The 27847-nt window shown below is 51.3% G+C and overlaps 1 protein-coding gene and 1 pseudogene across 2 annotated transcripts; both read right to left on the bottom strand.

Annotated features, from left to right (window-relative positions):
• Positions 1-1648: 1648 nt before the first annotated feature.
• Positions 1649-21625, bottom strand: GPR137C (G protein-coupled receptor 137C; the record flags this gene model as incomplete). The annotated part of the gene is made up of 7 exons (XM_084207635.1): positions 1649-2180; positions 9859-9974; positions 10069-10191; positions 10716-10865; positions 13245-13473; positions 14141-14184; positions 21293-21625. The coding sequence occupies 7 exons, from the start codon at positions 21623-21625 to the stop codon at positions 2030-2032; spliced, it is 1146 nt and encodes a 381-aa protein (XP_084063761.1). The 3' UTR covers positions 1649-2029.
• Positions 4419-6115, bottom strand: LOC311155445 (splicing factor 3A subunit 3-like; annotated as a pseudogene). Its single transcript has one exon. The product of its transcript is annotated as a splicing factor 3A subunit 3-like (transcript).
• Positions 21626-27847: the final 6222 nt, after the last annotated feature.

Genomic DNA, 27847 nt, shown 5'->3' with positions numbered 1-27847 from the left:
GGCCACTCGCTCAGGGGCCCATCGGCAACGAGGCTCACTGCCCTGACCTGCCCTCCCAAAAATCCAGGAAGATCATAGTGTGGGTGTGTGCTTCAGTGCAAGAGGAACAATGAGCCTGTAGCCCTTGGATTTTGTAGGTTTTTTTAATTTTTTTTTTTTTTTTTTTTTTTTTTGCACTACACTCCTTTCCCTCCAAAGTAAAACTTAAAGTGCTCCTAGTGCTTTGGAATTTAAGCAAGAACAGGGGCCACGAGTGTCACTTGCTGTCTTTGGAAACTTATGGGAGCAGAAGGAAGGGTGGCAGTGCCTGGCCCTTCACCAGCTTTGCCATAAGCCAAGCAGGGATTGAGATGGAGCAACCTGTTCCTGCCAGGAGACAGGGGAGCAGCTGGGGTGGAGCTCTGGGTCAGGAGCAAGGGGAGCGCTGAGAGTTCCCATCTTTGCCTTCTCCAAAAAGGAAGCAGGACTCGCTGCTTTTCTGGGCCAGCAGGAGGTGAGCAGGGAGAGCACAGGCCACACACAGGGACAGGGCAGTGGGACAGACAAGTGACACCGAGCTCAGCACAGCCCAGGGGCGAGGGGGCCACGCTGGTGAGGAGAGGATGCCCCGGGGCTGGGGCTGCTCTCACAGCTCTCAGGGCCCCTCCAGCTCCCAGCTGTTGTCCCAGCACAGCATTCCTGTCCCCCAGTGTCACACTGGGGCTGGAACAGGCAGGTTAAAAGCAGTCCCAGGGTGGATTTGTCCCAAGGTCAGAGCAGCTCCCTCCCTGCACCAGTGCCTTTATCCAAAGCTGCTCTGCTCATGCCCACAGCTGGCTCAGGGACAAGCCAGGAATAACACCAAGCCTCATCTCCAAAGAGCCCAGGCTAGGTCAAACTCGGCTGTTTTGGTTAAGGAAAGACAGAGGGACCTGTCCCAGCCTGACCCAGCACTCCCACCCTGGGCACTCTCAGCTCTGGGAGGCCCCAGGTCCACAGGGAGGGCACAGCAAGGAGCCCAAGGATCAGATCCCTGTGGTTTCTGCCCCTTCCTTCAGCGACAGCAACGTTCCACAGGCAGTCACACACCCCCTGCACCTCAGTGGGGACCCAGCAGTTCACATTCACTTCAGGTTAAAACTCTTGGTTATCTGCTAAATGCAATTTAATACTGAGGGGGACGAGGGGAGCCCCACTGTGGGCAACGAGGAGGGGGGAGCAGGGCTGTTCCCAGCACCCAGGGGGTGCAGCAGCCCTGGAGTCACACACATTCCTGCACACACGCTCCTGCTGAGCCAGCTCCAGCCTCTCCCTGCCAGGGGAGGGAAAAACCAGCCCTGTCCCTCTGCCACGGGCCAGCGGGGTCATCACGAGGCCAGCAGGAACACTGACCTCCCTCAGCTCTGAGCCACAGGCCCAGGAGGGACAGGGCAGCAGCCAGGTGGGACCAGCAGGCAGGGCAAGAGCCCCTGAGCCCCAGGACCTCAGCCAGCCCTGCCAGGTGGGAATATGGCACAGTAAACTCCAGCATCCAGTACCAGGGGCCCTGCCCAGACAGAGCTCCCCATGCCCAGGGAGGCAGGATGCAGAGTCCTTCAGGGAACACGTCTTTGCAGAAGACAGTGCCTCTCCCAGCTCTGGATGTGCAATAAAACAGTAACTAGAACAGTCTCAGGCCAAGCACAGCCCGAGCGAGATTCGTTCCTTCCAAGTGTGCAGATAAAAGTGCAAATATGCATTTGATGTTTCTTTTCTAGTGAGGAAGCTCTGGTGCATTTAGCTGCCAACATCTTGAAGACCAGACCAAGGAGAAAAAAAAAAAAAAAAAAGCTTCCAGAGAGTTCAGCTTCACTTTGCTACATGGTACCTTAAAGTCACAGTTCTCTGACTTAACTGCCTGCAGCCCTGGGCTCAGTCCCGCGCGCCGCTGCGGCAGGTAGTGGAATGTTTGTGTCATGAGTTAGATGCTTCGGGGGGAGAGGAGGAAGAGAGGAAAAACCAGGTTACAATCCTATACACGAGTGCCACTCTGGGAAGAGAGGGAGCCTCCTCAGCTCTGTGGGGCAGGGTGGGAGCTGTGCTGGTGCTGGTTGATCTCCGAGCCGCCGGCGGCGCAGAGCAAGGGCGCGCTGTCCGCGGCGCTGCCGCCGTCCGTGCCTGCCAGGGAACCGTAGCAGCCCGAGCACTGAGGGGTGGCCAAGCTGCAGGAGAGACAGAAAAAACAGACTGAGAGGTGGCCAAGCTGCAGGAGAGGCTGAAAAAATACAGGCATGGAGTTTTTAGGGATGAATAATTTGGCTCCTCCAGACTTCTGCTGCCAGCGCTGGTCAGGGGGTTGAAGTCTGAAGGTACAATATCTCCGAGGAACTGGGCTTTGATGAGACAGCTACAAGGAGAGGAGCACCAGGCCCTGCTGGTCAAGAGGAGCCAGAAGCTCTGAAGTGCTCACTACACCCCTGGGCAGCGAGGTGTGGTAGACAGGTAGGTAGAAGAATTATAAAAGAAAGGCCTTATGAAATCAAATTGCAAAGCTGGCCTGTCATTTCTTCTAAGCGCAGCTAACAAGCAATTTTGCAAGTTGCCATGTGAAGCTATTTTGAGAATCAGAAGTTCCTTTAACACAACAATCTATTCTGAGGGTGAAAAACAAATGCACCTGGGTAAATAATAAGATTTGTCCCATGAGAATCCACAAAGGAAAAATATAAACATACATAGAGAGAGAAAATTTGATAGACACATACAACAGCCCTTACTGACCAGTGAACTGAGTTTCACTGCATTCCTGACCAATTAGGTTTAACACAGCGCTGATATTTCCTACAAACATGAGCTTTGTGAATAAAGAATTGGCTCTCTGCATAAGAAAATGGAGTCTTGGCTGATTTATTCTAACATATGGTGACCCCAAAGATGTGACAGATGCGAGATGAGCTGCCTGTTGCAAAAAAGGTGAAATGAGCCAAGCTGACCCCAGGACCAGGCAGTGAGACAGGATTTAAAGATGGAATATACAAAGTCATGAAAGGAAGATGGAGCTGGGCATGAGTATGGCCGAGGCAGGAGCAGACAGCAGTGAGATGAGACACAGCACACAGACACAACCACGGGCAGCACCACTGGCTGCAGGTCAAGCAGTGAATTCACAAAGTAGCTACTATTAGCCCTGGGTCAGTGGGGAACAAGCAAAGACAGGAGGCAGCCAGTGAAGGGGAACCCGGGTGGGGAGTGCACAGGCTGCAGAGGGTGTGGAGCGCATGGAAGCAAACACAGCTCCTGGGAGAAAGTGTGAGAACAAAACTGTGAGCGGCAGAACGCAAACGCGGTCTCCAAACCTCAGGAGATACGTGGCCAAAAGAGAGTCCTGGAAGGTGAGGCAGCCCATGAGCTGCCAAAGAGAGAAGGGCCCAGCAAATCACGGGGACAACCATCCCAAGAGCCACGGTGAGTGAACAGTCAGGTGCTGGGTGTGGGGCAATAAGTCACGGAATAGAACCCTGACGTGGAAATGGCACAGGGGACCGGCGGCCGCGAGGAAATGTACACGTTACAGAAAGGCAAACTGTGAGTTAGAGGCAAAATATTTTGGGAAAAGTATGATAACTATATGCTGATGGCTTTGTTACTGTGTTGAGTGGTCCAGGGGCTGGTCCCTGATTAGGTAAATGCATTTAGCAGAGCCTGACCCTACACTCTGGTTCTGGGACAGTGCCAGTGTGCGTCCCTGCGCACGGTGCCCGGGAGCACGTGGTCCCTGTGTCAGGCATTTCCCTTCCATCCCAAAGCTGGACACAGCAGTAGGGGCAGCAAGAGTCAAACCACGTGGAGAAACTAATGAAGAATCAGGAGCCCAGAACCAGAACTTAGTTGTGTGCTCAAGCAAAATTACCTCTGTCATGGTTAAGTTACCCCCTAGATGGTCCAGACAGGCAGCCATCTGAGCAGGTCTCCTCCTCTAGCAGAACTCAAACTGCAGGACCAGTGGGCACAGACAGCATTTCTGTAGCAAAGCTTCTTTCCAGGCCCAGGTGCTCCACCTGGGCTGGGCCCCTTGGTCAGCAGTCCCCCACAGAACTCACAGACTCCAAAAGAGAAGATGAGAGCTGCAGGTGCTTGGTGCCTTTCAAGAGTTTTCTACATTTGTCTTTTGGTATTTTTCCCCTTGGTGTGCAGTTCTTAGGGTTTGTTTTTGATTGCTTTTTTCCCCCTCCTCTTTTTCAACCAGAAGTGTTTAGTGGGGAGACGAGAGGTGCCAGCAATGCAGGATGGTGCCACAGAGTTTTCCCTTCCTTAGCTGGCAGTGGCACAGGGCAGCTCAGCCCTCCTCCCCCTTTCTGGGGCAGTGCCTGCCCATTACTTGAGATCAGATGACCTAAATTTAATTGCTGTTCATCTAAGAGACCTGTTGTAGATATGGGGTGGTGAGGCAGGCCTGCCCCTGCCCCAGCACATGGCTTGGCTGCTGAACCTCTCCTCCTTTTTCTTTTTTATTGTTTTGGGTGGGGTTTTTTTTGGTTTTTATCTAAAACAATGTCTAAGGGGCTTACTAGAACATGACTATTCTATAAAGTATTCTTGAAATCTACATTCATGCACAATCCAGGCAATGAAGAAGTCTGAGCTGCTGCCAGATCCATTCTCCCTGCAGATTTTCTCTGTGAACCTTCACCTGGGGACAGCTACAGCAGCCCTCGGCACTTCAGGTCTTCATAGGTCTTTTTGTTCACCACATTCCCACTGGAATCCTCATATTCCTCCTCTGAAGCCTTCTGCTGTTTCAGCTTTGCCCACAATGACACTGCATCCTCAATCTGTGTGACACTGGCAAAGTGTGCTGTGTTGGGAATGCCCAGGCACTGCATTCCAGGGGCGTCTCCACGCTGCAAAGTGCCTCTGGAACACCTTGGGCCCTCGGTAGGTGCAGTTACTACAAACATCACACTTGTAGCTGATGTTCAGACCATGGAGTTTATACAACCAGTATGGGATGGGCTTCCCATCCCAACCAAGAGGCTGATTTTTAGGGTTATAAGTGATTTCATTTTCTTCATCTTCACTCTCATGATCAGCTCCTCCTCCTCCTCCTCTCTCTCCTCCCCTGTCTGTGCCTGCTTACGCTGCACGTTCTCATGGGTGAGATGTCTTTGTTCTCCAAGAACTTCCACGTACTCATAAATCTGAGCTTCCAGGAATGAAAGATCTTTATTTCTTTCAGAGTCTCTCTTGCTTCCTTTTGTCTTTAGATTCTTAGCAAACAAGGAAGGATCAAGGGATTTGCCTTTAGTGCTAAAAAGCCTCTGAGCACGCTCCTCCAGAGTTCCACCACACTTCAGCCCCAAAGCCAGCAAAGCTGATTTTAACCTGTCCAGCCCCAGGGAGGCCAGTTCCTCCCAGGAGGAGAAGGCTGAGAGGTCCAGGTGGGCACCAGCATGGGTGAGGGCACTGCTGGTCTCTTTTGGCCAGCCTGGGAATGTGCCATTCTCCCACTGCTTCTCAAACTCTGTCTGAATCTTCCCAAAAAGTTCATTCTGGTCCAGTAATAGTTTCACTCGATCTGTGTAACCCGGCAGGTACTGAAGGAGCATCTCAAGGTACCTCTTATATTCAGCATTTTTTCTCTCCTTGGGAATATTGAAGAGTTGGTCAAATGTGGATAAGTAAGTGATTTAATCCAACTTCTCTGATGGTTTCAGGTTAATGTACTTGAGGTAACAATCATGCAAATCCAAGTATTGTCCATACCCTTCCTCATCTGTGAGCTCCACCAGATTCTGAGCTCCTTCACTCGGGTTGTCTCTGGCCTTCAGCAGCTCCTCAAACTCCACTGACATAGGACACAGATCTCATTTGGGTGCTTCTGGTGAAATTCCTTAATTTGCTTCAGTCTGTTGTAAAACTCCACAAATTCATTTGGCCTGGAAATGGCACTGAGCTCTCCCCCATCCTTGTCACCATACAGGTCCCGCAGGTCGCTGCTCACTCCCACGTACTTGTCCTGCATGGCCCAGGTGCAGTGGTTTGAGTTGATCTGGTCATGGAGCATGGACTTCTTGGTGAGCATCTCCTTCACCATCATGTCCATGAGCCACTCCTGCTCCTCATGGTACGGCTGCTGCAGCTCCAGGATCGACTCCATCCTGCCCACAGCTCCCGCTACCCTGTGTGCCTGCAGCTCTCCTCTTCTCCCAAGATCATTGGCAGCAATTAATTTCTTAACCAAGCCCTATAACCTTGAATTCTATCTGCAGCAGCTCCTTAAAGTTTAGAAATAATTAGCTCACAAATAAAATGTTACTGCTGAAGCAGACAAAGTCAGAATACAACCTGACACCCTGTGGGTCAGGGTGTTGGTAGCCATCTGAGTAAATGGTGGCTGCAGCCCTCCTGGAGTGACAAAGGTGGTTCTGTTGAAGGGGTGATCCTGAAGAAGGTGTCTGGTCTTCCTCTGGGAATCCAGTGCAAAAGGCTGCCGTGGTGTTCCAAGCCTCAGATTATATCCAGGTAGGAATGCTTTGGCTCCTCCCCCTGGGCAGAGCATCTCCCAGTGGGATGATGTGATTTTATCAGCCATGCAGGGACACTCAATGGCCCATTAAGATAAGGTATCTCCTGGAGGGAGGCTCCATTGTGGGACAGATAAAGAAAACTGCCCCACCTGGTTTTAACAGCTGGCCCATTAAGAGAAGCTATTCCCCTGGAGTTTTGAGGGATGAGTAATGGAAGAGATAACACTCCTGGTTTTAACAGATGGTGATAGAATACATCTGGTTACATCTTGCATTGCAATCTGAGAGAGTTAAATATTACCTTTCTATGCCGTAAGATATAAAGTTGCTTTCTTTTAAGAGATGATTCTGACTAAAACAGCTGTGATGGAACGCTGACAAACACCTGTTTGTGGATAAAGAAGTTGCAGTGTGCTCACCCTGGATTTTGTGAAGATTCTATTGCTCTTTACAATCTCTGCTGTTTTATCTTCCATAGATAACACAGAAGAGTCAGTGATGATTCTCCATTATGGCTGTTGTGGATTGTAAGCTGTTTTAGTGCTTTCCCTTGTTTCATTTTGCTGTCACAGATACATGACTGCTTAGAAAGGTGTTATCTCAACTTCCTGAGAGGGTTGCCACTGATATATTGATTATATGATGAGAATTTACTGGTTTTATAATAGGCATTCAAAAGATGGTTTTACTGTATTTATAGCCAGCTTCTTATATGCCCTAACATCTCCTTGTGCAATTATCTAAAAGACTCATGTGGTTTCAGGATCCTTGTTTTTTGTTCTCTAGCTGCTTATGCATCTCTTAGACCAGCTTAGCTCTCTGGCTAGTCCCTGCACTGGCTCTATGTTTGGCCCAATGCTGTCCCATAATTAAGTATTTTTCAGAGTCTAAAGAAAAGATATCTGAGCTTTGTTGAAAGCCTCCTCTGAACTGCTAGTCTTGTGATTTTCCCAGTTATTACAGAAGTGCTCCAGAAGTTTGCTGTGTTTGAAGCATCTCAATCCTGAAGGAAATTTTGGAGGGAACCAACTACTAGATGGTTTGATTAGTCTTTAACCCCAAGGCCTTTAGTCATAACTGCTATTCTTAAGAGAGCCTTGCTTTAAAATGTGTCTAGGGAATTCCCTCCCAGATTGAGCCTGGGCTGTGGCCAGGCCTCAGCTCTACCTGGAAGGAGAATTTGTCAATAAACCCAATGTTTTCTGCATCAAAACTAGATTCAGGTCACTTTGACTTGGCAATTTGACCCTTTATATATGACAGCTGAACCTATCTTTAGAGTGAGCTTGGGAATTATTATCTGGAAATAATTATCCAAGCCCTCACTAAATTGAGGTTTGTCAGCTGTTCACAGACTCTGGGATGATGGTACAGTATTTCAGAGATTCCTAATTACCTAATTTCACACATATTATTAATTATGTGTATTATCTGAAGTAGTCTTAATTGTTGTAGCTGGCTTATTCCTGATTGCTGTCAGTTTCTTGTTCACTACATGTATGGTTTTGCCTTCATGTTTCCTCATGCTCATAACCAAAGACATACATCTCATTAAAAAAATAAAACCAAAAAGAAGGAGAATCTAGTCCCTTAAGAACATCCAAATAATGTAATATGTACATTAGAAACTTAGACAACAAAGAATTTTGAATAATGCAATATTTGCATTAGAAATTTGGAAAAAAGATCATAAAATCTAAATCCCAATTGAGTGAGCCTCAATTAGAAAAGCCTAATTGATTCATTGACTTCAAGAGAGGGCGTGCTTGTGTTTTACCAGCAGCAGGTTCTAAGAGGTCACCTGTTTGTTCAATCAATCACCCATCACCTCTGGGAAAAGGAGGCCCAGTGGAAAGAGAAATAACCTCATCACCCTGCAGCCCTCGTGGCCAGAACAGGAACAGAAGCAGGACTGCCAAGGCTTAGCTGTGTCTGCAAAATACAGAGGCAATTTGCCAACAAAAGCCTCATGTCATCATCACAGTATAGTGTTCCTACTAACCTTCCTCAGTCACTCCCTGTTCCAGGATCCAGGAGGACATTCAGTGGTGTCAAAGATCAACATCTCCAGCTAATGGACTTTCTCCTGAGTCTCAACTATTTGACTTTAAAACAATGGTCATTTATCTCCATTTCCCTAAGAGGCATTGGACATTATTCTTTTGTTTTCTCATGCTGTGAAACCCTGTGTCAATGGCTTGATAGAATTTGATAAGCTTTGTTGATTATAATCAGTCTTTCATCCCATTTCTAATAGATAACAAGTGATAACCTTAATGAGATAATACCCTACCAAGAGCAAGCTGTTTTAAGATCAGAACAGAGCCTTTTTTAAATTAATGAAAAGGGTGAGATGTTGTAGACAGGTAGAAGGATTATAAAAGAAAGGCCTTATGAAATCAAATTGCAAAGCTGGCCTGTCATTTCTTCTAAGTGCAGCTAACAAGCAATTTGCAAGTTGCCATGTGAAGCTATTTTGAGAATCAGAAGTTCCTTTAACACAACAATCTATTCTGAGGGTGAAAAACAAATGCACCTGGGTAAATAAAAAGATTTGTCCCATGAGAATCCACAAAGGAAAAAATATAAACATATCTACAGAGAGAAAATTTGATAGACACATACAACAGCCCTTACTGACCAGTGAACTGAGTTTCACTGCTTTGCTGACCAATTAGGTTTAACACAGCGCTGATATTTCCTACAAACATGAACTTTGTGAATAAAGAATTGGCTTTCTGCATGAAGGAAATGGAGTCTCAGCTGACTTATTCCAACAGTGAGGGACCCCAAAGTGAAGTAGAAAGGAAGCAAAGTGTTCCAGGCCAGGCTGGACAGGGCTTGGAGCAGCCTGCGATAGTGGAAGGTGTCCCTGCCCATGGCAGGGGGTGGAACAAGATGGGCTTTAAGGCTCCTTCCAGCCCAAACCATTCCATGGAGACAGGTGACAGGGCTGCCAGGATGCCCTGTAAGAGTTCTGCTGGGAATACCTGACCACTGTCCCCCACACCAGCACTTCCTGCAGAGCTTTGTCCCCACTCCCTTCCAGAACTCCACCAGCTCTCCCCAGTGGAGAAACCCCTGTGGAGATCATTTCAGAGCCCTCTGAAACGGATCCCAGCCCTCCTGGATGAGGTCTCCTGTTTGCAATCACTGCCTGTGAGCACCATCCACCTCTCTGTGTTGGTCACTTCTGCCCAATAAAAACAGCTCCTATGAGCTGCACAAGGAAACAAAAGCTCCGTCAGAGGCTCCCTGCCCCAGCTACCTTGCCCAAGCTGCCTCTTCCACCAAAGTTTTTCCAAGGAGCAGAAGCCAGGAACTCTGGTGCTGCCCCAGAGGGCAGCAGAGCAGCATCACAATCCTTCCTTACCCTCCTTCCCTGGCCCCGAGCCGTGACAAGTCATCGTCGCTGTCGTAGCGCCTGGGATTGTCAAAGAAATAGGCCCTGGAGCTGTAGCTGTGGCTGTTGACCATCCCTGCTGGAGTCTGCCAAGGAGAAAGGAGTTAGGCCAGAAGCAAAACATTCCCAAAAAGTCATCCCAGGCATCCTCCCAACACAGGGGGACTTGCTCAGGCCTACCAGGTTCTGGCTCAGTCTCTGAGCGCGGAAGAACAGCACCACGAAAGTGGTTGGCACCAGCTCCCAGAGGAACAGGACCACTCCAAACACCACGTACTCCTCGCTGCTCACCTCCACGTGCACCTGTGGGCACAAGGCAGAGGGGTCTGTGTCATCCCAGCCCCCCACAGAGCTCCCAAAAGCTGGAACTGGGAGCGCAGAGAAACCTTTCCAAAGGCAGGGGTGCCCAAAGCAGCACAGCGACCTTCACCTGGCTGCTGCTGCTGGTTTGGGTGAGCTGGTTCTGCTCACAGGGTGCCATCAAGGCACTGGGAGCTCCTGCCCACACCAGTGACTCTCCCTCACACACAGCCATGCCCGATTAAGCATTGCTGTTCTGCTCTAGTTGAGTTGTCCCTCCTCTCCCTCAAAAGAAGAGTTGGCAGGCTGAAAGGGAAGAGCACAACGGGGAATCCTTCCTGAAGAAGTGGCTGGGGAGAGGAGGACTCAGGTTGGCTGGGTGCAGAGAGCAAGCAGAGCAGAAAGGCAGCTCATGTGGGGGATTCAGCTACCCAGACACTGCCCAGAGCCCCCTGTTCATCCTCACAGGATGAGGAGCGACTGCATCTCACTTCACTGGCTCTGGATTTGGGGGGTCACACACTCACCTTGTCTGAAAGGTTGTCCCAGCCATAGTTAAAAGGACCAGGAACATTGTCTGGAGATATGGCCACAGCTACCAGGTTATAGCAAGCCCTTGAGGAATACAGGAGGGCCACTACAGATCCCACCAGAATAGCCTGGCAGACAGATGTTCCCTAGGACAGCAAGAAATAGAGAGAGTTTTAATACAGAGCTGTGATGTTCTTCCCTGTTCCCTTAAATGCATGAGCAGCTGTGCAGGCAAGAATGACCCAGAACATTTGTATGTTGTTGCTAAAATATTCAGAGCTGGGTAAGAGCTTTCTCATGTGATGAGTTCATTGCAGGAGCCACACAGCCAGAGCTGCCTGGGAGCAGGGAAGGATCTGAGGCACTGGAGTGTCCCTGGCAGGACTTTGTCACTCAGCTCCAAACTGGGGGTCCAGGGAGATTGCTTTCCACCCCCTCTCTTCCTCTGGGAATCTCCATGAGACCAAACCAGCAGGAAAATCAACTTCTGCTTCACAGTCCAGACTCTGCAGAGGTGTTCACCCAGCTCTTTCACTTGCAGCCACCCAGCACCCCAACACTGCTCACAGTGTTTGTCTAAGAAGGAAGCGCAAATATTTGGGGTGGGCAGAAAGACCCAGGGCTTGAACCCCAGCACCTGAAGGGAGCCCACAGGAAAGATGGAGAGAGACCACTGACAGTGGCCTGGAGGGACAGGACAAGGGAATGGTTTCACAGACAGAGGGCAGGGTTAGATGGGGTATTGGGAGTAAATTCCCGGCTGTGAGGGAGCTGAGGCCCTGGCACAGGGTGCCCAGAGCAGCTGTGGCTGCCCCTGGATCCCTGGAAGTGTCCAAGGCCAGGCTGGATGGGCTTGGAGCAGCCTGATCTAGTTAAAGGGAACCCATGGCAGGGGGTTGGAACTGCATGGGATTTAAGATCCCTTCCAACCATTCAGGAATGCTGAGGCAAACCAGGTTTTGTTAAATCCATCCATGAATCCCTTTAATGGCTGCTAGGAGGCACCAAGTCACAGTGAGGGGCAAACACCCTTCAGCACCTGAGCTGCCTTTGTGTTTAAGCAGAGAATGTGCTGGGGAAGTTCATCCCAGTGGTCTGCTCCACATCCCAGCTCTATTTTCCTAGATCTGGAGCTCAGGACAGTGTCTGGAGAGAGTCAGCAGGAGAGAGGTGCCAAGAGACAAGTGACAGCCCTGAAGCCCAGCACACATCCTGCTGCCACTGGAAGCTGAGCCTGTGGTGCTCAGGCCAGCACAATGAGGCACAAAGGCTGCTGAAGCAAATTTACAGCTCACAAGGACCCCAGGACAGGAGCTGGCTGCAGTCCAGCCTCCTTCCCACAGCTCCAACATTCCCACCTTCAGTGTGGAGGCAGCAGCCTCCAGCCCTGCTGTGTGCCTTTGAGTTCAGGGGCAGGACAACCTTCTGGGGCATCTGTGTAACATTTCTGCTCATCCCCAGCCCCAGTTTCTGCAGCAATTTCCCACACACAACATCAGAGGATGTCCCCAAGGCAGGTAAAAGAGGCAGAGACCTTCAGCAGACAGGCAGGGTGAGTATCCAAGTGGAGAGCAGAGGATTCCCTGGAGCACGCTGCACACAGCCCAGGGGCAGCCTCGGGCATGTGAGGAGAGGAAGTTCCTGCACTGAAGTTCCTGCACTGGTGAGTTAATGAGCGTCCAGACCCAGTCAGAGCCAGGCACCAGGCCCAGGCCAGCGGGGTGTGAGCAGCTTCTCTGCTCCTGCCTCACTGCAGAGCTGGATGCAACCTGCAGCCTCTGGACAGCTGTCACAGGAGCCAGGCAGGACACCAGACCCAGCCCACACCCCTGGATTTCAGGAGGTCACAGATGCCCTCTGCTGCTTAAGGAGCCAGACATCTACAGAAAGCCTCAGCTTCAGCTGGCTGTGCTCAGGTGCTCTGGTTTTTCCTCTAGATGTTTCCAGGCACTCAGGTGGACATTGACTGCAGCCTCCTGCCACACTGCAGGTGGCTTTTCCACTTTTCTATCTGCTGGAAAAGAGCTGTGTGTGTTCAGATCCTCACCTGTCCTGCTTTGGGACAGGACCTACAGCAACTTCTCTTCCCGTTCCAAAATGTTCATCTCATCCTACCCAAGCAGAGTCCAGCTAAAGCTGGATTTCTGGGGGATCCCCTTAGCAGGGAATCATGACACACCTGCTACAGGTAAAATACACAGCACAAACTGCATCTGCTCCTCTGAGAGAGCCCTCTCTTCAAGGCAAACCTGGGATTTTCTATGCCTGAAAAGCAGAAGCAGCTCATAAATCTGTTATGCCAAAGCTGCAGCCAAAGTATTCCCCTAAAACATGCAGGAAACATCATTCCCACAGCAGGAGCATGCACTTTGTGAAAGGGAGGAATCCAAGAGTTGCCACCTCCACACTGGAAGGAGAATTTGAGCAAAAGCAGCTCAGGTGCCACCAGGCCAGTGCTGCCCTGAGTGAGCACACCCAGAGGCAGCTGAGCAGTCCCAGAGGGAATTCCCAAGGCATTTACCCACCTTGGACTCGAGGTAGACATTGGCTGAAGACATCTTTCCCAGTTTGCACATGCAGCAGGCCAGGGAGATGGCACAGAGGATGAAGAGGCTGTCGTTGACCAGAGCCCGGGCCAGGACCGTCCACCTGAGCTGCTTCTCCGGGACCTCGCCGTGGATCAGCATCGCACAGGTTAAATTCACAACCAGGAACAGGAGGCTGGTGAGGATGGAGCCCAGGTACAACAGGACCCTGGAGACACGGTGAGGGGGGAAAAATGGTCAGTGACACAAGCCCAGGTTCATTCTGCACCTCTCTCCTGTCTCAGCAGAGCCTCCCAGGGCTCTGCTTGCTGGGAAGCTCAGGCATTCCAGCAAATTTCAGGGGCTGTACTGGCAGCCCAAGGCTGCAGAGGATTTGTTGGAGCTGCTCTCATAACACATGAGCAGCGTAAGCAGTCATGAGTTACAAGACTCATCTTCTGACAGTCAGGTTCTTATCTTGCAGATTTTAAGTGTTGCTCCAGCTCTGCATTAACTCCAGTCAATAAGCCATGAGTCATCACAACCACTGCAACTCCTTTCTTGAGAGCCACTGGAGCTTGCATTTTCCACCCTGGGTTTCCCTGGGAAGCACCTGGGCTGCACAAACCTGGGGCTCACCCATTGCTCAAGCCTTGTTCTGCAGATCTTTCCTGGGCTGGGACAGCTCAGAGTGACCCTAAGAGTCCACCCAGGGGAACTGGAGTGCTTGAGCTCCTCTGGCACCCCTGAAGCTCCCAGTCCTGCTCCAAGGTGCAACTCTGCTCCTTTCTCAGAGCACAGGTAGCTCTGTTCAGCTTGTGGGGCCTGACCCTCCCATTCCCAGCCAGTTCCCCTGGCACCAGCTTTGAAGGGAAGGTCAGGACAGCAGCACTTACTTGTACTTGTTGAATTCAGCTGCACATTTCACTTTGAATATGACCTGGAGGAAAGATTTGCACAGAGTTACTTTAGGTTTCCTTTCAACTTTGTCAAGAGATAAACAGGGAAATCAGAATCCAGCTGGACATCTCCAAGGAAACTGGATTATTGATTAGCACCAAGTCTTGCTCTGGACCCAAAACAATGGTACTTTCTCTTTGTACATGCCCAGCCCAAACACAGGCTCCCAACAACCATAAACATATTTAACACCCCATATGTGACAAGCACGTTAACACCACACCTTGAAGACTTCAAGAAAAGAAGGGAGTTTAGCACTTCAAAGTCCTTCAAAAATACATCTCCTTTTCCCAATGTTTTGGGCTATTTTAGGACCTGGATGGATTTCCATGTGAGAGGAGCAGGGACAGTTTAGGAAGGTGCAGATACACCCAAGTCACAGCTCAGATGTGAATTCCTGCTGCAAAGGCACAGGGAACCTGTGCTCACACTGCTCAGGAACTGGATTATGGTTGTGTCCAGCTCCAGACCCCACCAGAAAGGATCCCAGAGCTGGGGTCCCATTCAGCCACAGGTAAAGCTCATGTCCTGATTGGACACTTCCAAGGAACTTGGGAAGAGGCACAGACACATCCAGAGTGATCCCACCTGCACTTGTGGGATCACTGCACAGCTGTGGAGGTTCAGTTTCCCTTCTCCCACAAGGAGCCTTCCCTGTCAGCAGTGAAGGATCACTCATCTCCTCCCAGTCATCCTCAGACAGCTTTTATCCTGGTGGGATTCCTTGGCTCCTGCTTCCAAGTCAGCACTGAGGTGGAAATGGCACACGAGCTTCAGGAATCAGGCTGCTGCCAAGGGGATTTCCAGAGACATTTCAGGATCTGAGGGCTGTCTGAGCCACTGCAGTGCTTCCAAGCATTTCAAAGGACATTGGACAGCTTCAGTGATTCTCTTCCAAGAGCCACTTCCACTGCCTGGCTCCTCTTCCTGAGAGAGGATGAGTTTAACTTAGTGAGGAATGAGACGTGGTTCTTCAGCAGAGGGAGGTATGCAGCCTCAGCAAACTTCTCTGACCCGGGGCCTGGCACACAGAAGTACAGGAGTGTGGCACAATCCACTCTGAGCCCAAAAACTCACCTCAGCTACAAGAAACTGAGCCTTGGGAAGGGCCACGTGGTGACTCCAAAACAGAAATATCCCTGAATCCTCCCTTGTTTGCTGCGGGTGACATTCAGGCACTTTGGGAGTGTCGTGGAATCACTGAATCACTGAGGCTGGAAAAGCCCTCCAAGGTCATCAAGTCCAACCATTAATCCAGCAGCACCACATTCACCACTAAACCATGCCCTGAAGTGCCACATCCACGAGTTTTTTGAACACTTCCAGGGCTGGAGACTCCACCACTGCCCTGAACAGCCCGTTCCAACACCTCACCACCCTTTCAGTGAAGAATTTTTTTCCTAACATCTAGTTAGGATCTAAATATTCCCTGGCACAACTTGAGGATGTTTCCTTTTGTCCTGTCAAAACAGGCATTGGTGACATCCAGCTGGGAAACTCCTGGTTCAGCACCCATTCCAGCAGCATGGAAATCCACTGAGCAATCTGCACTCCTGCTGTAACCTCAGCCTCTGAACAGCCCTGCACGGTCCCTGGCTTGTATTCCAGCTGGGAATGTCGTGTTCTTAGCTGAGCACAGCCCCTCAGCTGAGCAGGGAAGTGTCCCTGGCTCACAGGAAGATGCTGTTTTGGGCAGGACACTCTTCCCAAACCCTCCCCTGCAGCCCTAGGGATGAAGGCACACAAAGCTGAGTCAGGGTTAAGAGTGCAACAGCAATTTGAGCCTCATGCTTGGCCTGCTGCCATGGAAAGCAGAGGGAGACCACAGCTCCAGCCTTACACTTTTATTAGCCCCTGGATGGTTATAGGAATAACTTCAGGAAAGGAACAGCCACCTCTGCTTTGGTGGTGTTGGTTATTAAGGCTGATAAGTTATCTGAAGGTTGCTTTTCCTTCCCAGGGACTGGGTCAGGAGGTGCCACCAGCAGAGTGCACAGGGTGTCTCTGGGTTCTTATCCTTGAGATGAGATCTGAGCCTCCTGCACGGGGCTCTGCTGCTCCCAGAGCCCAAGGACAGCTCAGGCAGAGGGTTCTGCTGTGAAAAATCCAGCACAGAGAGCTCAGGAGCAATCCTGTTCTTCAGAAATGCAGGAAAAACAGACCCCTGTGCTTCAGCAGGTGCATTAGGCCAAGCTGTGAGCAGCAATCCCTGCAAACTGAACAGTTCCCTCAAATCTGAGCTGAGGCCAGCTCCAGAAATCAGGCATGAAAACAGGGAACAGAGGTCTCAGCAGCACAGAGCAGCAGGAGCAGCAACATTTACTCTGAACAAATCTTTCAGAGCAGTTTGGAATACTCAGGTGCCTTTCCAGAGCCATGGATCCCTTGAGCATTCCACATCAGCCAGAAGGTGAGGCTGAAATGAGCTACAGACCCCAAAGCCCTTCGTGATGCTGGAGGCTTTTGGGTGGGTTTATCCCATAAAAGTGATTTCCTTGCTGATATCAGAGCCCAGAGAGCCCCCAGGGTGTGTTCAAGGGACACACTCACCCTTAGAAGATGCACTGGAGGTGTCACAGCTGCTAAGGGAAGAAAAGTGACACGTCTCAGATCCCACAGATGAATCCAAGGACCACTCCCAGTGCCTGCACAAGGCAGGATCTTTAACCTCACAGTGAGGCACTTAGGCTGGACCAAAACCAAGGTACTTTTCAGCAAACCTGAAAGAGCTAGGAACTTGTTGTTGCCCACTGGAATAAAATCTTTTTTTTTGCTTCATAAACACAAATTTGGGCTCTGCAGACACAAGACACAATCATGCCCTGCCCCAACACAGCTGAGCTGCTGGAGCATCCCCAGACAGATCCCTCTCCTCACCACACAAGATAATGGGAGCACAGCACAGACTATTTTTGGGGTCACACCTCGTACCAAGTGTGCAAACCCCAGCTTCAATCCACAGAGGAAAAGCTGGAACTGTCCATGAGGATCTCTCACCATCCTCTTATTAGTGTTGAGATCATTCCATGCCCTCCTGAACAGAGGCTGCAATTCTGCATGTTCCCTCCTTTCCCAGAATAGCTGGTCCCCAGCAGGGCCACCTGTTCATCTGGGAAACATGGAAGCCATCAGCTAGGGGATGGAGCAGTTTGGAGTTTCAGAGATCCCTCACCAGCTGTCCCTCTGAGGCACAGGGCACTGCCAGGTGTCTGCTGCACAGGGAAGGTGAAAGAGGGAAATGAAGGATGGAGATTTTCCCAGTTTTCCATCTGAGAAGGCAGGAAGATCCAGGGCAGTGAAGACAAATATCTCCCAGGCTGGATGCTCTCTCCATGCCTGTCTGCAGTGCAATTAGAGCAGGAAGGGATGAAAGGGGCTGATGTCATCTCCTCACATGGAGCACTTAGAGCAACCCAGGCAGGTGAAGGGCTCTGGCCACACCACCAGCCCCAGCAGGCCAGCATTCCTTACTCATCCCTGCTGATTCCCAGGACAACCAGGGGTGCCAAGGGCTCAACAAGGTCTTTAAGATCAAGGTCATTGTGGCTGCATTTCACAGAATCATTTGGGTTGGAGAAGACCTCCAAGGCCATTAGGTCCAAGCTGTGGCTTATTCCCACCTTGTCACAAGCCCAGAGCACTGAGTGCCACCTTCAGGGGTCCCTTAGACACCTCCAGGGATGGGGACTCCAAACCTCCCTGGCAGCTCCTTCCAATGCCTGACAACCATTTCCATGGATAAATTTTCCCAAATATCCCATTTCAACCTCCCATGACACAGCTTGAGGCCATTTCCTCTTGTACCCTTGGGAGCAGAGCTCAAGCCCCCCTGGCTGTCCTCTCCTGGTCAGGGAGTTGTGTAGAACCACAAGATCCCTCCTGAGCCTCCTTTTCTCCAAACCAAATACCCTGAGCTCCTTCCATGTATTTCCATTTCCATGCTCCTGACAAAGACCTGGAGAAAAACAGAAGTTGCAGCCTCTTGGGAAAGGTGGCATTGCTCAAGCAGCACAGGAGCTATTCCAAAGGAAAGGCAAAGGAGCATCCTAGGTTGGACATCAGAGCTATTGAGGCAAGACTGGGAGTGGATCTGAGGAATTCTGACCTGATGGACCCTGAACCCCAGATTCCCAGGACAGGATTCCTTCTGGTACAAGCTGAAGTAGAAAGGAAGAGATGTTCCTAAACTAAAGGGATGTTCCAGGTGGAAAAAGTATCCCAAGGTAGCCTACAAGAGAGCTGGAAAGCACAAGAGCATGGAATGAAAGGACACAGGGAATGGCTTCCACTGCCAGAGGGCAGGGATGGGTGGGATATTGGGAAGGAATTCTTGGCTGGGAGGGTGAGGAGGCCCTGGCACAGGGTGCCCAGAGAAGCTGTGCCTGCCCCTGGATCCCTGGCAGTGCCCAAGGCCAGGCTGGACAGGGCTTGGAGTACCCTGGGATGGTGGAAGGTGTCCCTGAATGAGCTTTAAGGTCCCTTCCAACCCAAAATATTTCTGGGACTCTATGAAAAAGAAATACACATCCCACACCAATTCTAACAGGTCTCTGCATTCCCTCAGGAATCTCAGGGGCCAAGATGGGACAGGAAGAGGACAACCTGTCTCCACAGAAAGGAGGAGCACCAGGCAGTTTAGCAAATTTGAATTTCAGCCCCGAAACAGCCTGGAGCGTTAAGTAATGCCAATTCTCCACAGGTATCTGTTTCCTGGAGCTTCTTCTCCACCACCTTTCCATCCTCAGTCTCTATGCTGCCTGAGGAGCTCTGTAAATCAAGCAAGAACAGCTCAAATATCAGCACAGGCCATTTTCTAGCCCAGATGCCATTTCTCCAGCATCTCCACAAAGGAGGCTCTGTGTACAGGGACAATGAGCCAGGCCCTCAGCACAGCAGCAGCCCCTGCTTTTATCCCAGGACATCTCAGCTCAGGATGCCACCCCCAGGGCAGCAGAAGCTCAGTGTCCTTCCACAGCCTGTGCCAAGTGGGCCTTAAAAACTGGGAATGGATAGGCACATTCTTCTGGAGTCACACCACTGAACACACCAGTCACCTCTAGATCATGGGAGCCAGAAAAATTCCAGGCTTCCCATTTTTTTTTTCTCCAAACCTCTGGAGCTTCACCACTGAGATCTCCCAAAAACCCCACGGAGTGGTGGACACCCCTCCAGGTTGTTCCAGGGAAGTGTCAGGCCCTCCCTGGAGCTGAGCAAGCAGACCCATTTTTATAAGTCACTTTATCCTTCCCCACTCCAGATTCAGAGCTCTTATTTCCTCAGACAGGATTTCCCTTGGCTCTAGGTCTTCAAGGAGAAAGAAGTGGGATATATGCAGAGTTCACTGAAAAACAGATATTGTGGGAGGAGAAGAAGCCTGGGAATCTATTTGGATTTACTTTAAGAGGACCTTTAAACAAGCCTGCAGAGAGGCAAATCTGCTGTCAAATCCAGTGACCTAGAGGAAAACAGAAATCCAGCCACTCTGTGGAGCAGAGCACAGAATCCCTGCCTTTCAAGGGACACCAACCCCTCCTGGCTGGAGCAACTGGGAGGTCAGGCTCCCTTAAGCAGACAAGATGGATTTGTGCACTCTATGCACCATTTGTTATTCCACTGCCACTCCATCAACAACATCTTTTGCAACAGGCAGCTCAACCCCAAAGCCTCCAGGTGTTTATTGTGGGGGAAGGGGGAAAAAGAACCAGAACAGCAGAACAACCCCAGCGCTCCAAGTGTCATGTGAATGTTGGTGTCCTGGGGAAAATGAAATCATAACTCCCGTGGGTGACACATCGGAGAGATTTCTGTGTGCTAGCCATTCCTTTGTGAGGCTGGGGAACAGCTGAGAGCTGCAGAGCAAAGAATCCCAACAACAACAACAAAGCTGGAAGGAAAAAGTGGTGACTTGTTTCATAAATAGGCAGCGAACCGGGAGGCAGGCGAGCAAAGGGCTGCTTTAGAGAAACTGGAGCAGAAACAAAATATTCACGAGGAGGATGGGGAGGGGAGATCCAGGGCTTTAGGAGATGAAGGCAAGTGGAAGGACTAAGGAAAGGAGGCTAAAAATCACCACACGAGTGATGGGAAACCCAGAAAAGCAGGGACACAGCTCGCTGACAATAACAAGCGGCTCCGCACTGTCCCAGCAGCGATGCTGGCGCTGGGAAGGGGCCCCCCTCGGCTTCCCCGGGCTGTTGTGTGAGGGATCTCGGGGTTTTTTTGTCTGACAAGCTGCGGAACAACAAGCCCGGTTCGCAGCGGAGCGATGGAGGGAAGGAGGGAGCGCAGCAACAATAGCAGAAGAGGCTCTGGCTGGTGACGTAATGGTTGGCATCACTCCAGGCCAGAGCAGCCCCTGCTGCTGCCACTTTCTGGTCCCCTTTGCAGAAAGGGAATCAATTAAAAAAACCAAAAAGATGCAAAACAGTCCCTCAAGTGACACCCTCCCTCCCCCCAACACACAAACACCCAGCCGTGGGTTGCAAAGAGGAAAAGCCCACCTGGGAGCAGGGCATCCCCCTGCTCCCCAAATCCCAAATTCAGGGCATGTGGCTGTTCCCCCCATGCGGGGTCTGCAGTCAGGGGACAGCCCTGCACCCCAAAGCCCTGATGCTGGGATTCCGGGCACACTTTTAGCTCACACCATCCCCCCCAAATCCCACCCCGCCCCCCCAAGCTTGGATTCAGGGCACAATCCCGGTGCTTTTCCCCAAGCCTGCATTCAGGGCACAATCCTTGTGCCTCCCCCTCCCAGCCTGGATTCAGGGCACAACCCCTGCATCCCCCAGGCTGTCCCAAAGTCTGCACCGAGGGCTGGATTCAGGGCACAACCCCTGCGCCTCCTTCCCAGCCGGGATTGAGGGCACAGCCCCGCATCCCCTCAGGCTGTCCCGAAGGATCAGCCCCCCAGGATCGCCCCCCACCCTCACCTGGGCGCTCGCATCCCCATCCCACCCCAAAGCCTCGGCTCCAGGGCGCTCTAACTTTGGAGAGGCGGCTGAAGAGGAGCTTCCAGCCCCGGTGTCCCGCAGGGTGGAGGTTTGGGAAAGAGAATTTTGGAGGGGTTTTGCCCAGAAGGCAAAACTTACCTCGGCGAAATAGAGGTTGAGGAGGCAGAGGCTGGAGAAGAGGAGGCAGCCGGGCAGGCAGTACAGGAGCCAGTGGGCGAAGGGCTGCTGGAGGCGGAGGGCCTGCAGGGAATTCTGAAGGTAGAAGGAGAACAGGGTGGTCCTGAGGGCTGCCCAGAGCAGGCAGAGGAAGAGGCAGAGCGTGTGGTAACTCAGCCGCCGCTCGCGGTAGTAGAGCAGCAGCCAGAGCTGCAGGTAGGCGAAGAGGAAGAGCGCGGCGTAGAGCGCCGTGTGGAGCACGGTGAGCCCCAGCTCCACGGCGTAGGGCACGGCCGCCCCCTCAGCGAGGGCCATGGGGCAGCGGGAGGCACCGACCCCCTCCCTGCCTTCCCTCAGCCCCGGCTGGACACCCCCATGCAACAAAGGGGAAACCCCCGCCTTTTCCCCTTCTTCTTCTTCTCCCTCTCCTCCTCCTCCCGCCCGCCCGGCTGCACCGCCCGCCCGCCCGCCGCCAAACAACTCCGTGCCGGGGACAGCCGGCTGAGCCCGCTGATTTGAGGGGCGGCGGCGCGCGCTCCCCATTGGCCGCCCGCCGGCCACGCCCCTCGCCGCGCCCACCCGCCGCGCCCACTGGCCGGCGCCGCCTGTCAATCACCCGCGCGACGCCCCCGCCGCGCCGCCGCTTTGCTTGTTGGGTTGGCGGCGCCGCCCGCCCGCCATCCCTCCTTCCCTGAGAGCCGGTGAGGGGTGAGAGGGACGGGGAGAGAGGGATGAGGGAGGGATGAGAGAGGAAAATGGGATGAGAAAGATGAGAGAGGAGGGCGAAGGGTTGAGAGGAGCCGTGAGGGGAGCGCTGAGGGGCCTCACGGAGGAGCCGGGGGCATCTGGGCATCCCTGCAGGCAGAGTCGGGCTGCGGGAACATCCCCGCTTCAGGCTCTGTGGGGATGTCCGGGTGTCGCTTACAGGATTGGGAACATCCCCGTCACAGGCTGGGGCTGTCCGGCTGTCGCTCACGGACCGGGAAAATCCCCGTGGCAGGCTGGGGCTGTCCGGGTGACGCTCAGGGACCGTCTGTTCCTTCCGTGCAGGCGGCCATCCCTGTGGATGCAGGCGCGGCTCAGCTGCGAACAGCTCCCGGCTCCGGCGGAGCCCCTGGATACCGAGAGGCCTCGCTGGGCTCGGGGATCGCTTCCCCCGGCTGGCACGGATCCCCCCGCGCTGCTTGGGGCATCGCGGCTTTTCCAGCCCTGCAGCCGGGGCCGAGGGGCGGCCGGGGCCGAGGGACGCCTCGGTGCGGTCCCAGCAGCGCGGAGCAGGGCTGAGGACATCGGCCTGAACGCTCGGGACACCAGGTAAGCGACGGCCCTGAGGCGCCCGGAGCTTGCTCGGTGATGTGCATCCAGTGCCGGCTGCTTTCCAGGGATTTCGAGGGGCTGGTTCCCAAGGACAGGCTGAACGGGGCAGCAGCAGCAGCGGGTGATGCTGGTTCCACCAGGGAAGTGGTGGAATTCAGCAGGTGGAGATTCCTGCAGATGGTGATTCCAGCATGTGGCGATGCTGTCAGGGAAGTGGTGGATTCATCTTCCTTGGAAGTGTTCACAAACCACCTGGGGACGTGCGTTAGTGGTGGGCAGTGCTGGGGGAATGGTTGGACTCTTAGAGGTTTTCTCCAGCCTGTGTGATTCCGTGCTGCAGGCTGCCTGCTGTGCACAGGAATCAAAGCCCTCCTCTCCTGTTCTGGGCAGAGGGAAAGGCTGCACTGTCTCTCCTGCAGCCTTGGATAGCAAGTGAGACCTAGCTGCTGGGAAGTTGGACCTGGAAATGAAAATGAAAGTGAAACTCTTCTGGAAGTGGCAGGGTAAATGGCAACATGGGAGCATCAAAAATCCAGGCAAAAAATCCAGCAAAAATCCAGGCAAAGCATCCTGGGCAACAGGCTGGGATGTACTTGGATACTCCCAGAAAAGGATCCCTGTGCTTCAAGAAGCTCCCACAGCTGCCCCTGTAGGAGGTAGGGGGATGGAGTGAGTGCAAAGGGCCAGTGGTTATTTCAGTCCCATAATTGCAGGCTCATCCCAAAGCTCTGGAGAAGCATCTCACTGTTATTCCAACTCCAGATGCTGGGGAATTGCAGCTCTACCACTCTGCTCGAATCAGTTGTGTCCAAGAACTTGTTTTTGGAAAATGTGAAAGGAGCTGGGGTTGAGCTCTGTGCCAGCTAATTGGGTAATGATAATGAACCTGTGATAATTATCATGGGGTTGTGATGATGAACTTCTCAGTTGTGTAGAAAAAGTCTGGAACAAGGAAGGGACAGTGAAAAATATGAAAAGTCAGTATAATTCCAGGCAAGGAATCATGGGTTGGGATGGAAGGGACCTTAAAACTCATCCCATTCCACCCCCTGCCATGGCAGGGACACCTTCCACCATCCCAGGGTGCTCCAAGCCCCGTCCAGCCTGGCCTTGGGTGTTTCCAGGGATCCAGGGGCAGCCACAGCTTCTCTGTGCCAGGGCCTGCCCACCCTCCCAGCCAAGAATTCCTTTCCAGTATCCCATCCCACCCTGCCCTCTAGCAGTAGGAAGCCATTTCCCCTTGGGAATGTTTGGACTCAATGATCTTAGAGGGCTTTTCCAACCTTAAGGATTCTGTCATTTTTCTGGATCACCTAAAGGAAGCTTTTTTTGCATGGACAAAAACGCAGGGAGAGCTGTCAGTGTTCCTCTCTGCCTTGCATTTTGGAGGAGCAGCAGGAGGGATATTTGTGCTGGAACATCCAGGTGAGCTGGAGAGAGAACTTCAGCCTGTCCATCCTGCTGGAGCTAAGGGATTGAGTCAGCCCCACGTGGGTTTAGGGTCTAGTTTGTGCTTTCCCTGCCAGGAAATTTGGGAGAGCAGCTCCCTGGTTTAGTGCTTCCAGAAGGGCATGGAAGGCAGGTGAGAATCCTGCCAAAAATCTGTGCCAGCAGGGTGTGGGGTGAATGTCCTGCTGCAAAGAGAGCCCTGATTTGGGTCAATCAGCACAGGAGAGCTTGAAGTGACTCCATTTAGGAGCATCCTAAATGCTCCTGGTTTAGGAACATCTCCATAGGGAGTTAAAACTTGCCAGCTGAGGCCTCTGCAGGCTGGGAGAGGATGGAATGGGATAAAACTAGCATGGGTGGTGTATTTCTGAGGAGACACTGGCACAGGACTCCCAGAGAAGCTGTGGCTGCCCCTGGATCCCTGGAAGTGTCCAAGGCCAGGCTGGGTGGAGCTTGGAGCACCCTGGGATGGTGGAAGTTGTCCCTGCCCATGGCAAGCTTGGAACTTTGGTTTTTAAGCTCCCTTCCAACCCAAACCATTCAGGGATTCTGTGATGATATTTGGACAAGACAAAGAGTAGATTTTACATCCCTGGCATTAAAGGCCAGGTTGGTGGTGTTTCTGCTGAGTCCAAGGAAGCCCCTGGATGGTGGAGGTTGCTCCAGCTGGCTGTGCAGGCCATAATTCCAGCAGGACAGCAGTTCTTCCCTGTCTTGTGACTCTTAAATCCCACCCCACAACACCCTCCTGTAGGATTATGGTTTTTTCTGACTTAGAAATGTGGTAATTGAGAGGTGTTTTAAAAACTTTCATTTTATTTTTAGTTATATGTGAAGGGTGAGATAATACAGATGTTATAATTTATGTTATTATAATTAGAAGCTAACTATTTCTTAATTATAAGTGGTTTTTAGCGTATTACTTTTTGTTACACTATATTGTAAATGTTTTAATTATTTAAAATTACCCCTCGTGGGCCTTACTACAATGCATTTTTTATAGTTTTATTTTTCTAAAGTATTTAGTCTTATTTGTAAGGTTATATTTTGAAACTTGTTTATTTTTTAATAATGTTTGCTTTATTTTATGGTATTTCTTTTTTAATAATGTTTGCTTTATTTGATGGTATTTTCAAGTTAGTATTTCTTATTTTAAGGTTTGTATATAAATATATAGTATATAAACCTTCTATCAAACTTTGAAATTTTTTTATAAATTTATTTCTTACTGAGCTCAGCTTCCTCAGTGATAAATCTTGGCAGCTGAGATCTGTGTGAGGAAAAGTGTCCTGGAAAGCAGCTGGGATCAGAGGGGATCCCAGCCCATGGATTCCACTGCAGGATTCCCAAACAAAACCGATGTGGCACAAGCAATTTCTGCCCCCACAAGAGTTTGGGCTGGATATCTGGGGTGGATTTGGTTTCACTTCAGGTCACCTACAGTGACCTCAGCCACCTTGCCTGGCTCTGCCTTGGAATGATGACAGTGGGAACATGAGCCAGGCCTGGCATTCCCTCAGTGCTGTGCTGTCCCTTGTCCATGGGCTTAAGGTTTCCCAGCAGTGACACAGAGCTGGTTCACACATCCCTGGTATTTTCACACATCTCTGGCAATCCTGCAAGTGTCAGTGATGCAGGGTTCTGGCTGTTTGCAGCCCTAGGGGGTTCATTTTCCATTGATGGGAAAGAGGTGACAGAGGAAATGGCTTAAAAGCTGAATATTCAGGTCTGGGTTGATGGGGAGCAGATGCTGGGCAGGATGGAGTGGTGAGGAGGTGAGAGGACTAGAGCAGGGAAGGGGTGAGCACGCATTTTTCACTGCACCCCAGAATGGTTTGGGTTGGAAGGGACCTTAAATCCCATCTCATTCCAACCCCTGCCGTGGGCAGGGACACCTTCCACCATCCCAGGTTGCTCCAAGCCCACCCAGCCTGGCCTTGGACACTTCCAGGGATCCAGGAGCAGCCACAGATTCTCTGGGCACCCTGTACCAGGGCCTGCCCACCCTCCCACCCAGGAATTCTTTCCCAATCTCCCATCCATCCCTGCCCTTTAGCAGTGGGAAGCCATTCCCTGGGTCCTGTCCCTCCATCCCTTGTCCCCAGTCCCTCTCCAGCTCTCCTGGAGTCCCCTTAGGCACTGGAAGGGGCTCTGAGGTCTCCTTGGGGGCTGGAGTTATGTTTTAAACTGCTGACCCTCTCCTCCAGATATAATCCTGGGACATCTTTGAGTCCTTGGAGGCTGCTCCTCTTCCTTCCTTGACAGTGAGCTCTCCCATTTGACCTGGGCTGGTTCCCACGTGCCAGGATTGTGTTTATTTTTCCATCCTGCCATAGCCAAGTTTGTCATTTAATAAACATCAACCCCCAGCCTGATCCCTGTCCCCTCTGTCAGCCAGGGGAACAGATGGGAGGGCACAGGACCAGAAATGCCTGACACTGCCCAAAGCTGGAAAGGAGACAACTGGAGATTTTGAGATGAAAAGAAAAAAATTAATGTATTTCCAGCTCTGTTGTGCCTTCAGGCCTGATCCAAACCCCTCAGCTCCTGGAGAAGGAGCCTGTGAAGGCTGAGTGTGCCTGTCAGTAGCTCCTCACTCCTGGAGCATGGCAGAGGATCTTTCCCTGCTTGTTTTTGGAGTGTTGGAACTTGGGTTGATCCCAGGGCAGCCGTGGTGAGCTGCCAGCCTCTGCCAGGGTGTTGGAGGAGTGACAGCCCATGGACACAGGGGTGTTTGTTGAGGGAAGCAGCTGCAGCTCATGATGTAAATTCTGCATGGATTCAGTCCCAGCTTTGTCCCTTTGTTGAGCAGGGAGCAGCCACACTCCAGCAGCAGAGAGCAATCCCTGAGGAGCAGGCTGGGAAGGAATGGAGTGGGAAGAAGGTGGCTTCTCATCCTTTAACCTCCTCACATCATCTGCCATGGCCTGAAGTGAACAGAATCCCAAAATCCCAGATTGGTTTTGATTGGGAGGGGACCTTAAAGATCATCTTGTTCCATCCCAGGGGCAGGGACACTTCCCACCAAAATCAATCAGTTCAGGAAAATTCACACTTAATGAATGTATTCTCTGGGGAAGTCAAGGTGGCTACCAAGAAGTGGCAAAATCAGTAGCCAGAAGCAGAAAAGATTTTACAGAATTCTTGTCTGACTTACTGCTACACATATTTTAGGTCAAGGGTAATCTGATTTTTTAATTAATCCTTTAAAGGTTAAATTGTATAGAACGCCTGATCACAGAGTAAAGAAAAAACCCAGCAGTATATACAAAAATAGCATCCATTTAAGTTACATAAATCCTTATAAATATAAGAGAGAAATCAGTTATTCTATAAAAAAAATAATTTGGAACATGTGTTCCTGAAGCACCAGCAGAACATCCTCATGCTAAGGACTTCAGCTAGAAAATCTTTATAAATATACCTGCAAAATTCTTCCTCACTCTGACCAGAAACAAGTGCCAGGAGATGCACATTTCTATTTTGCACTGAAACAGGAGCTCTCCTATTTGAATCTCAAATGGCCATTGGGTTTTTTGGCAATCACAACACGTCCCATCCCTTTGCAAACACCTTTCAGGGCCACATAAATTCTACTGGCATCCTCAAAGCTTTGTAGCAGAAATTGAGACAGTTTGGGCGGGGGTTTGTGGATGGTGCTGTCACTGCTTTGATGCCTGTGCATGGAATTTTTGTTTGACTCAAAAGAAATAAAAAGGAGGGAGGAAAAGCAGCCCTAAGCTGAAAGCACTGAGGGTCTGTGCACTTGAA

The sequence above is a fragment of the Fringilla coelebs genome (genome assembly GCF_963513975.1).
Source record: "Fringilla coelebs genome assembly, chromosome: 6".
Classification (NCBI taxonomy): Eukaryota; Metazoa; Chordata; class Aves; order Passeriformes; family Fringillidae; genus Fringilla; species Fringilla coelebs.
This window is presented reverse-complemented; position numbering and strand designations above follow the sequence as displayed.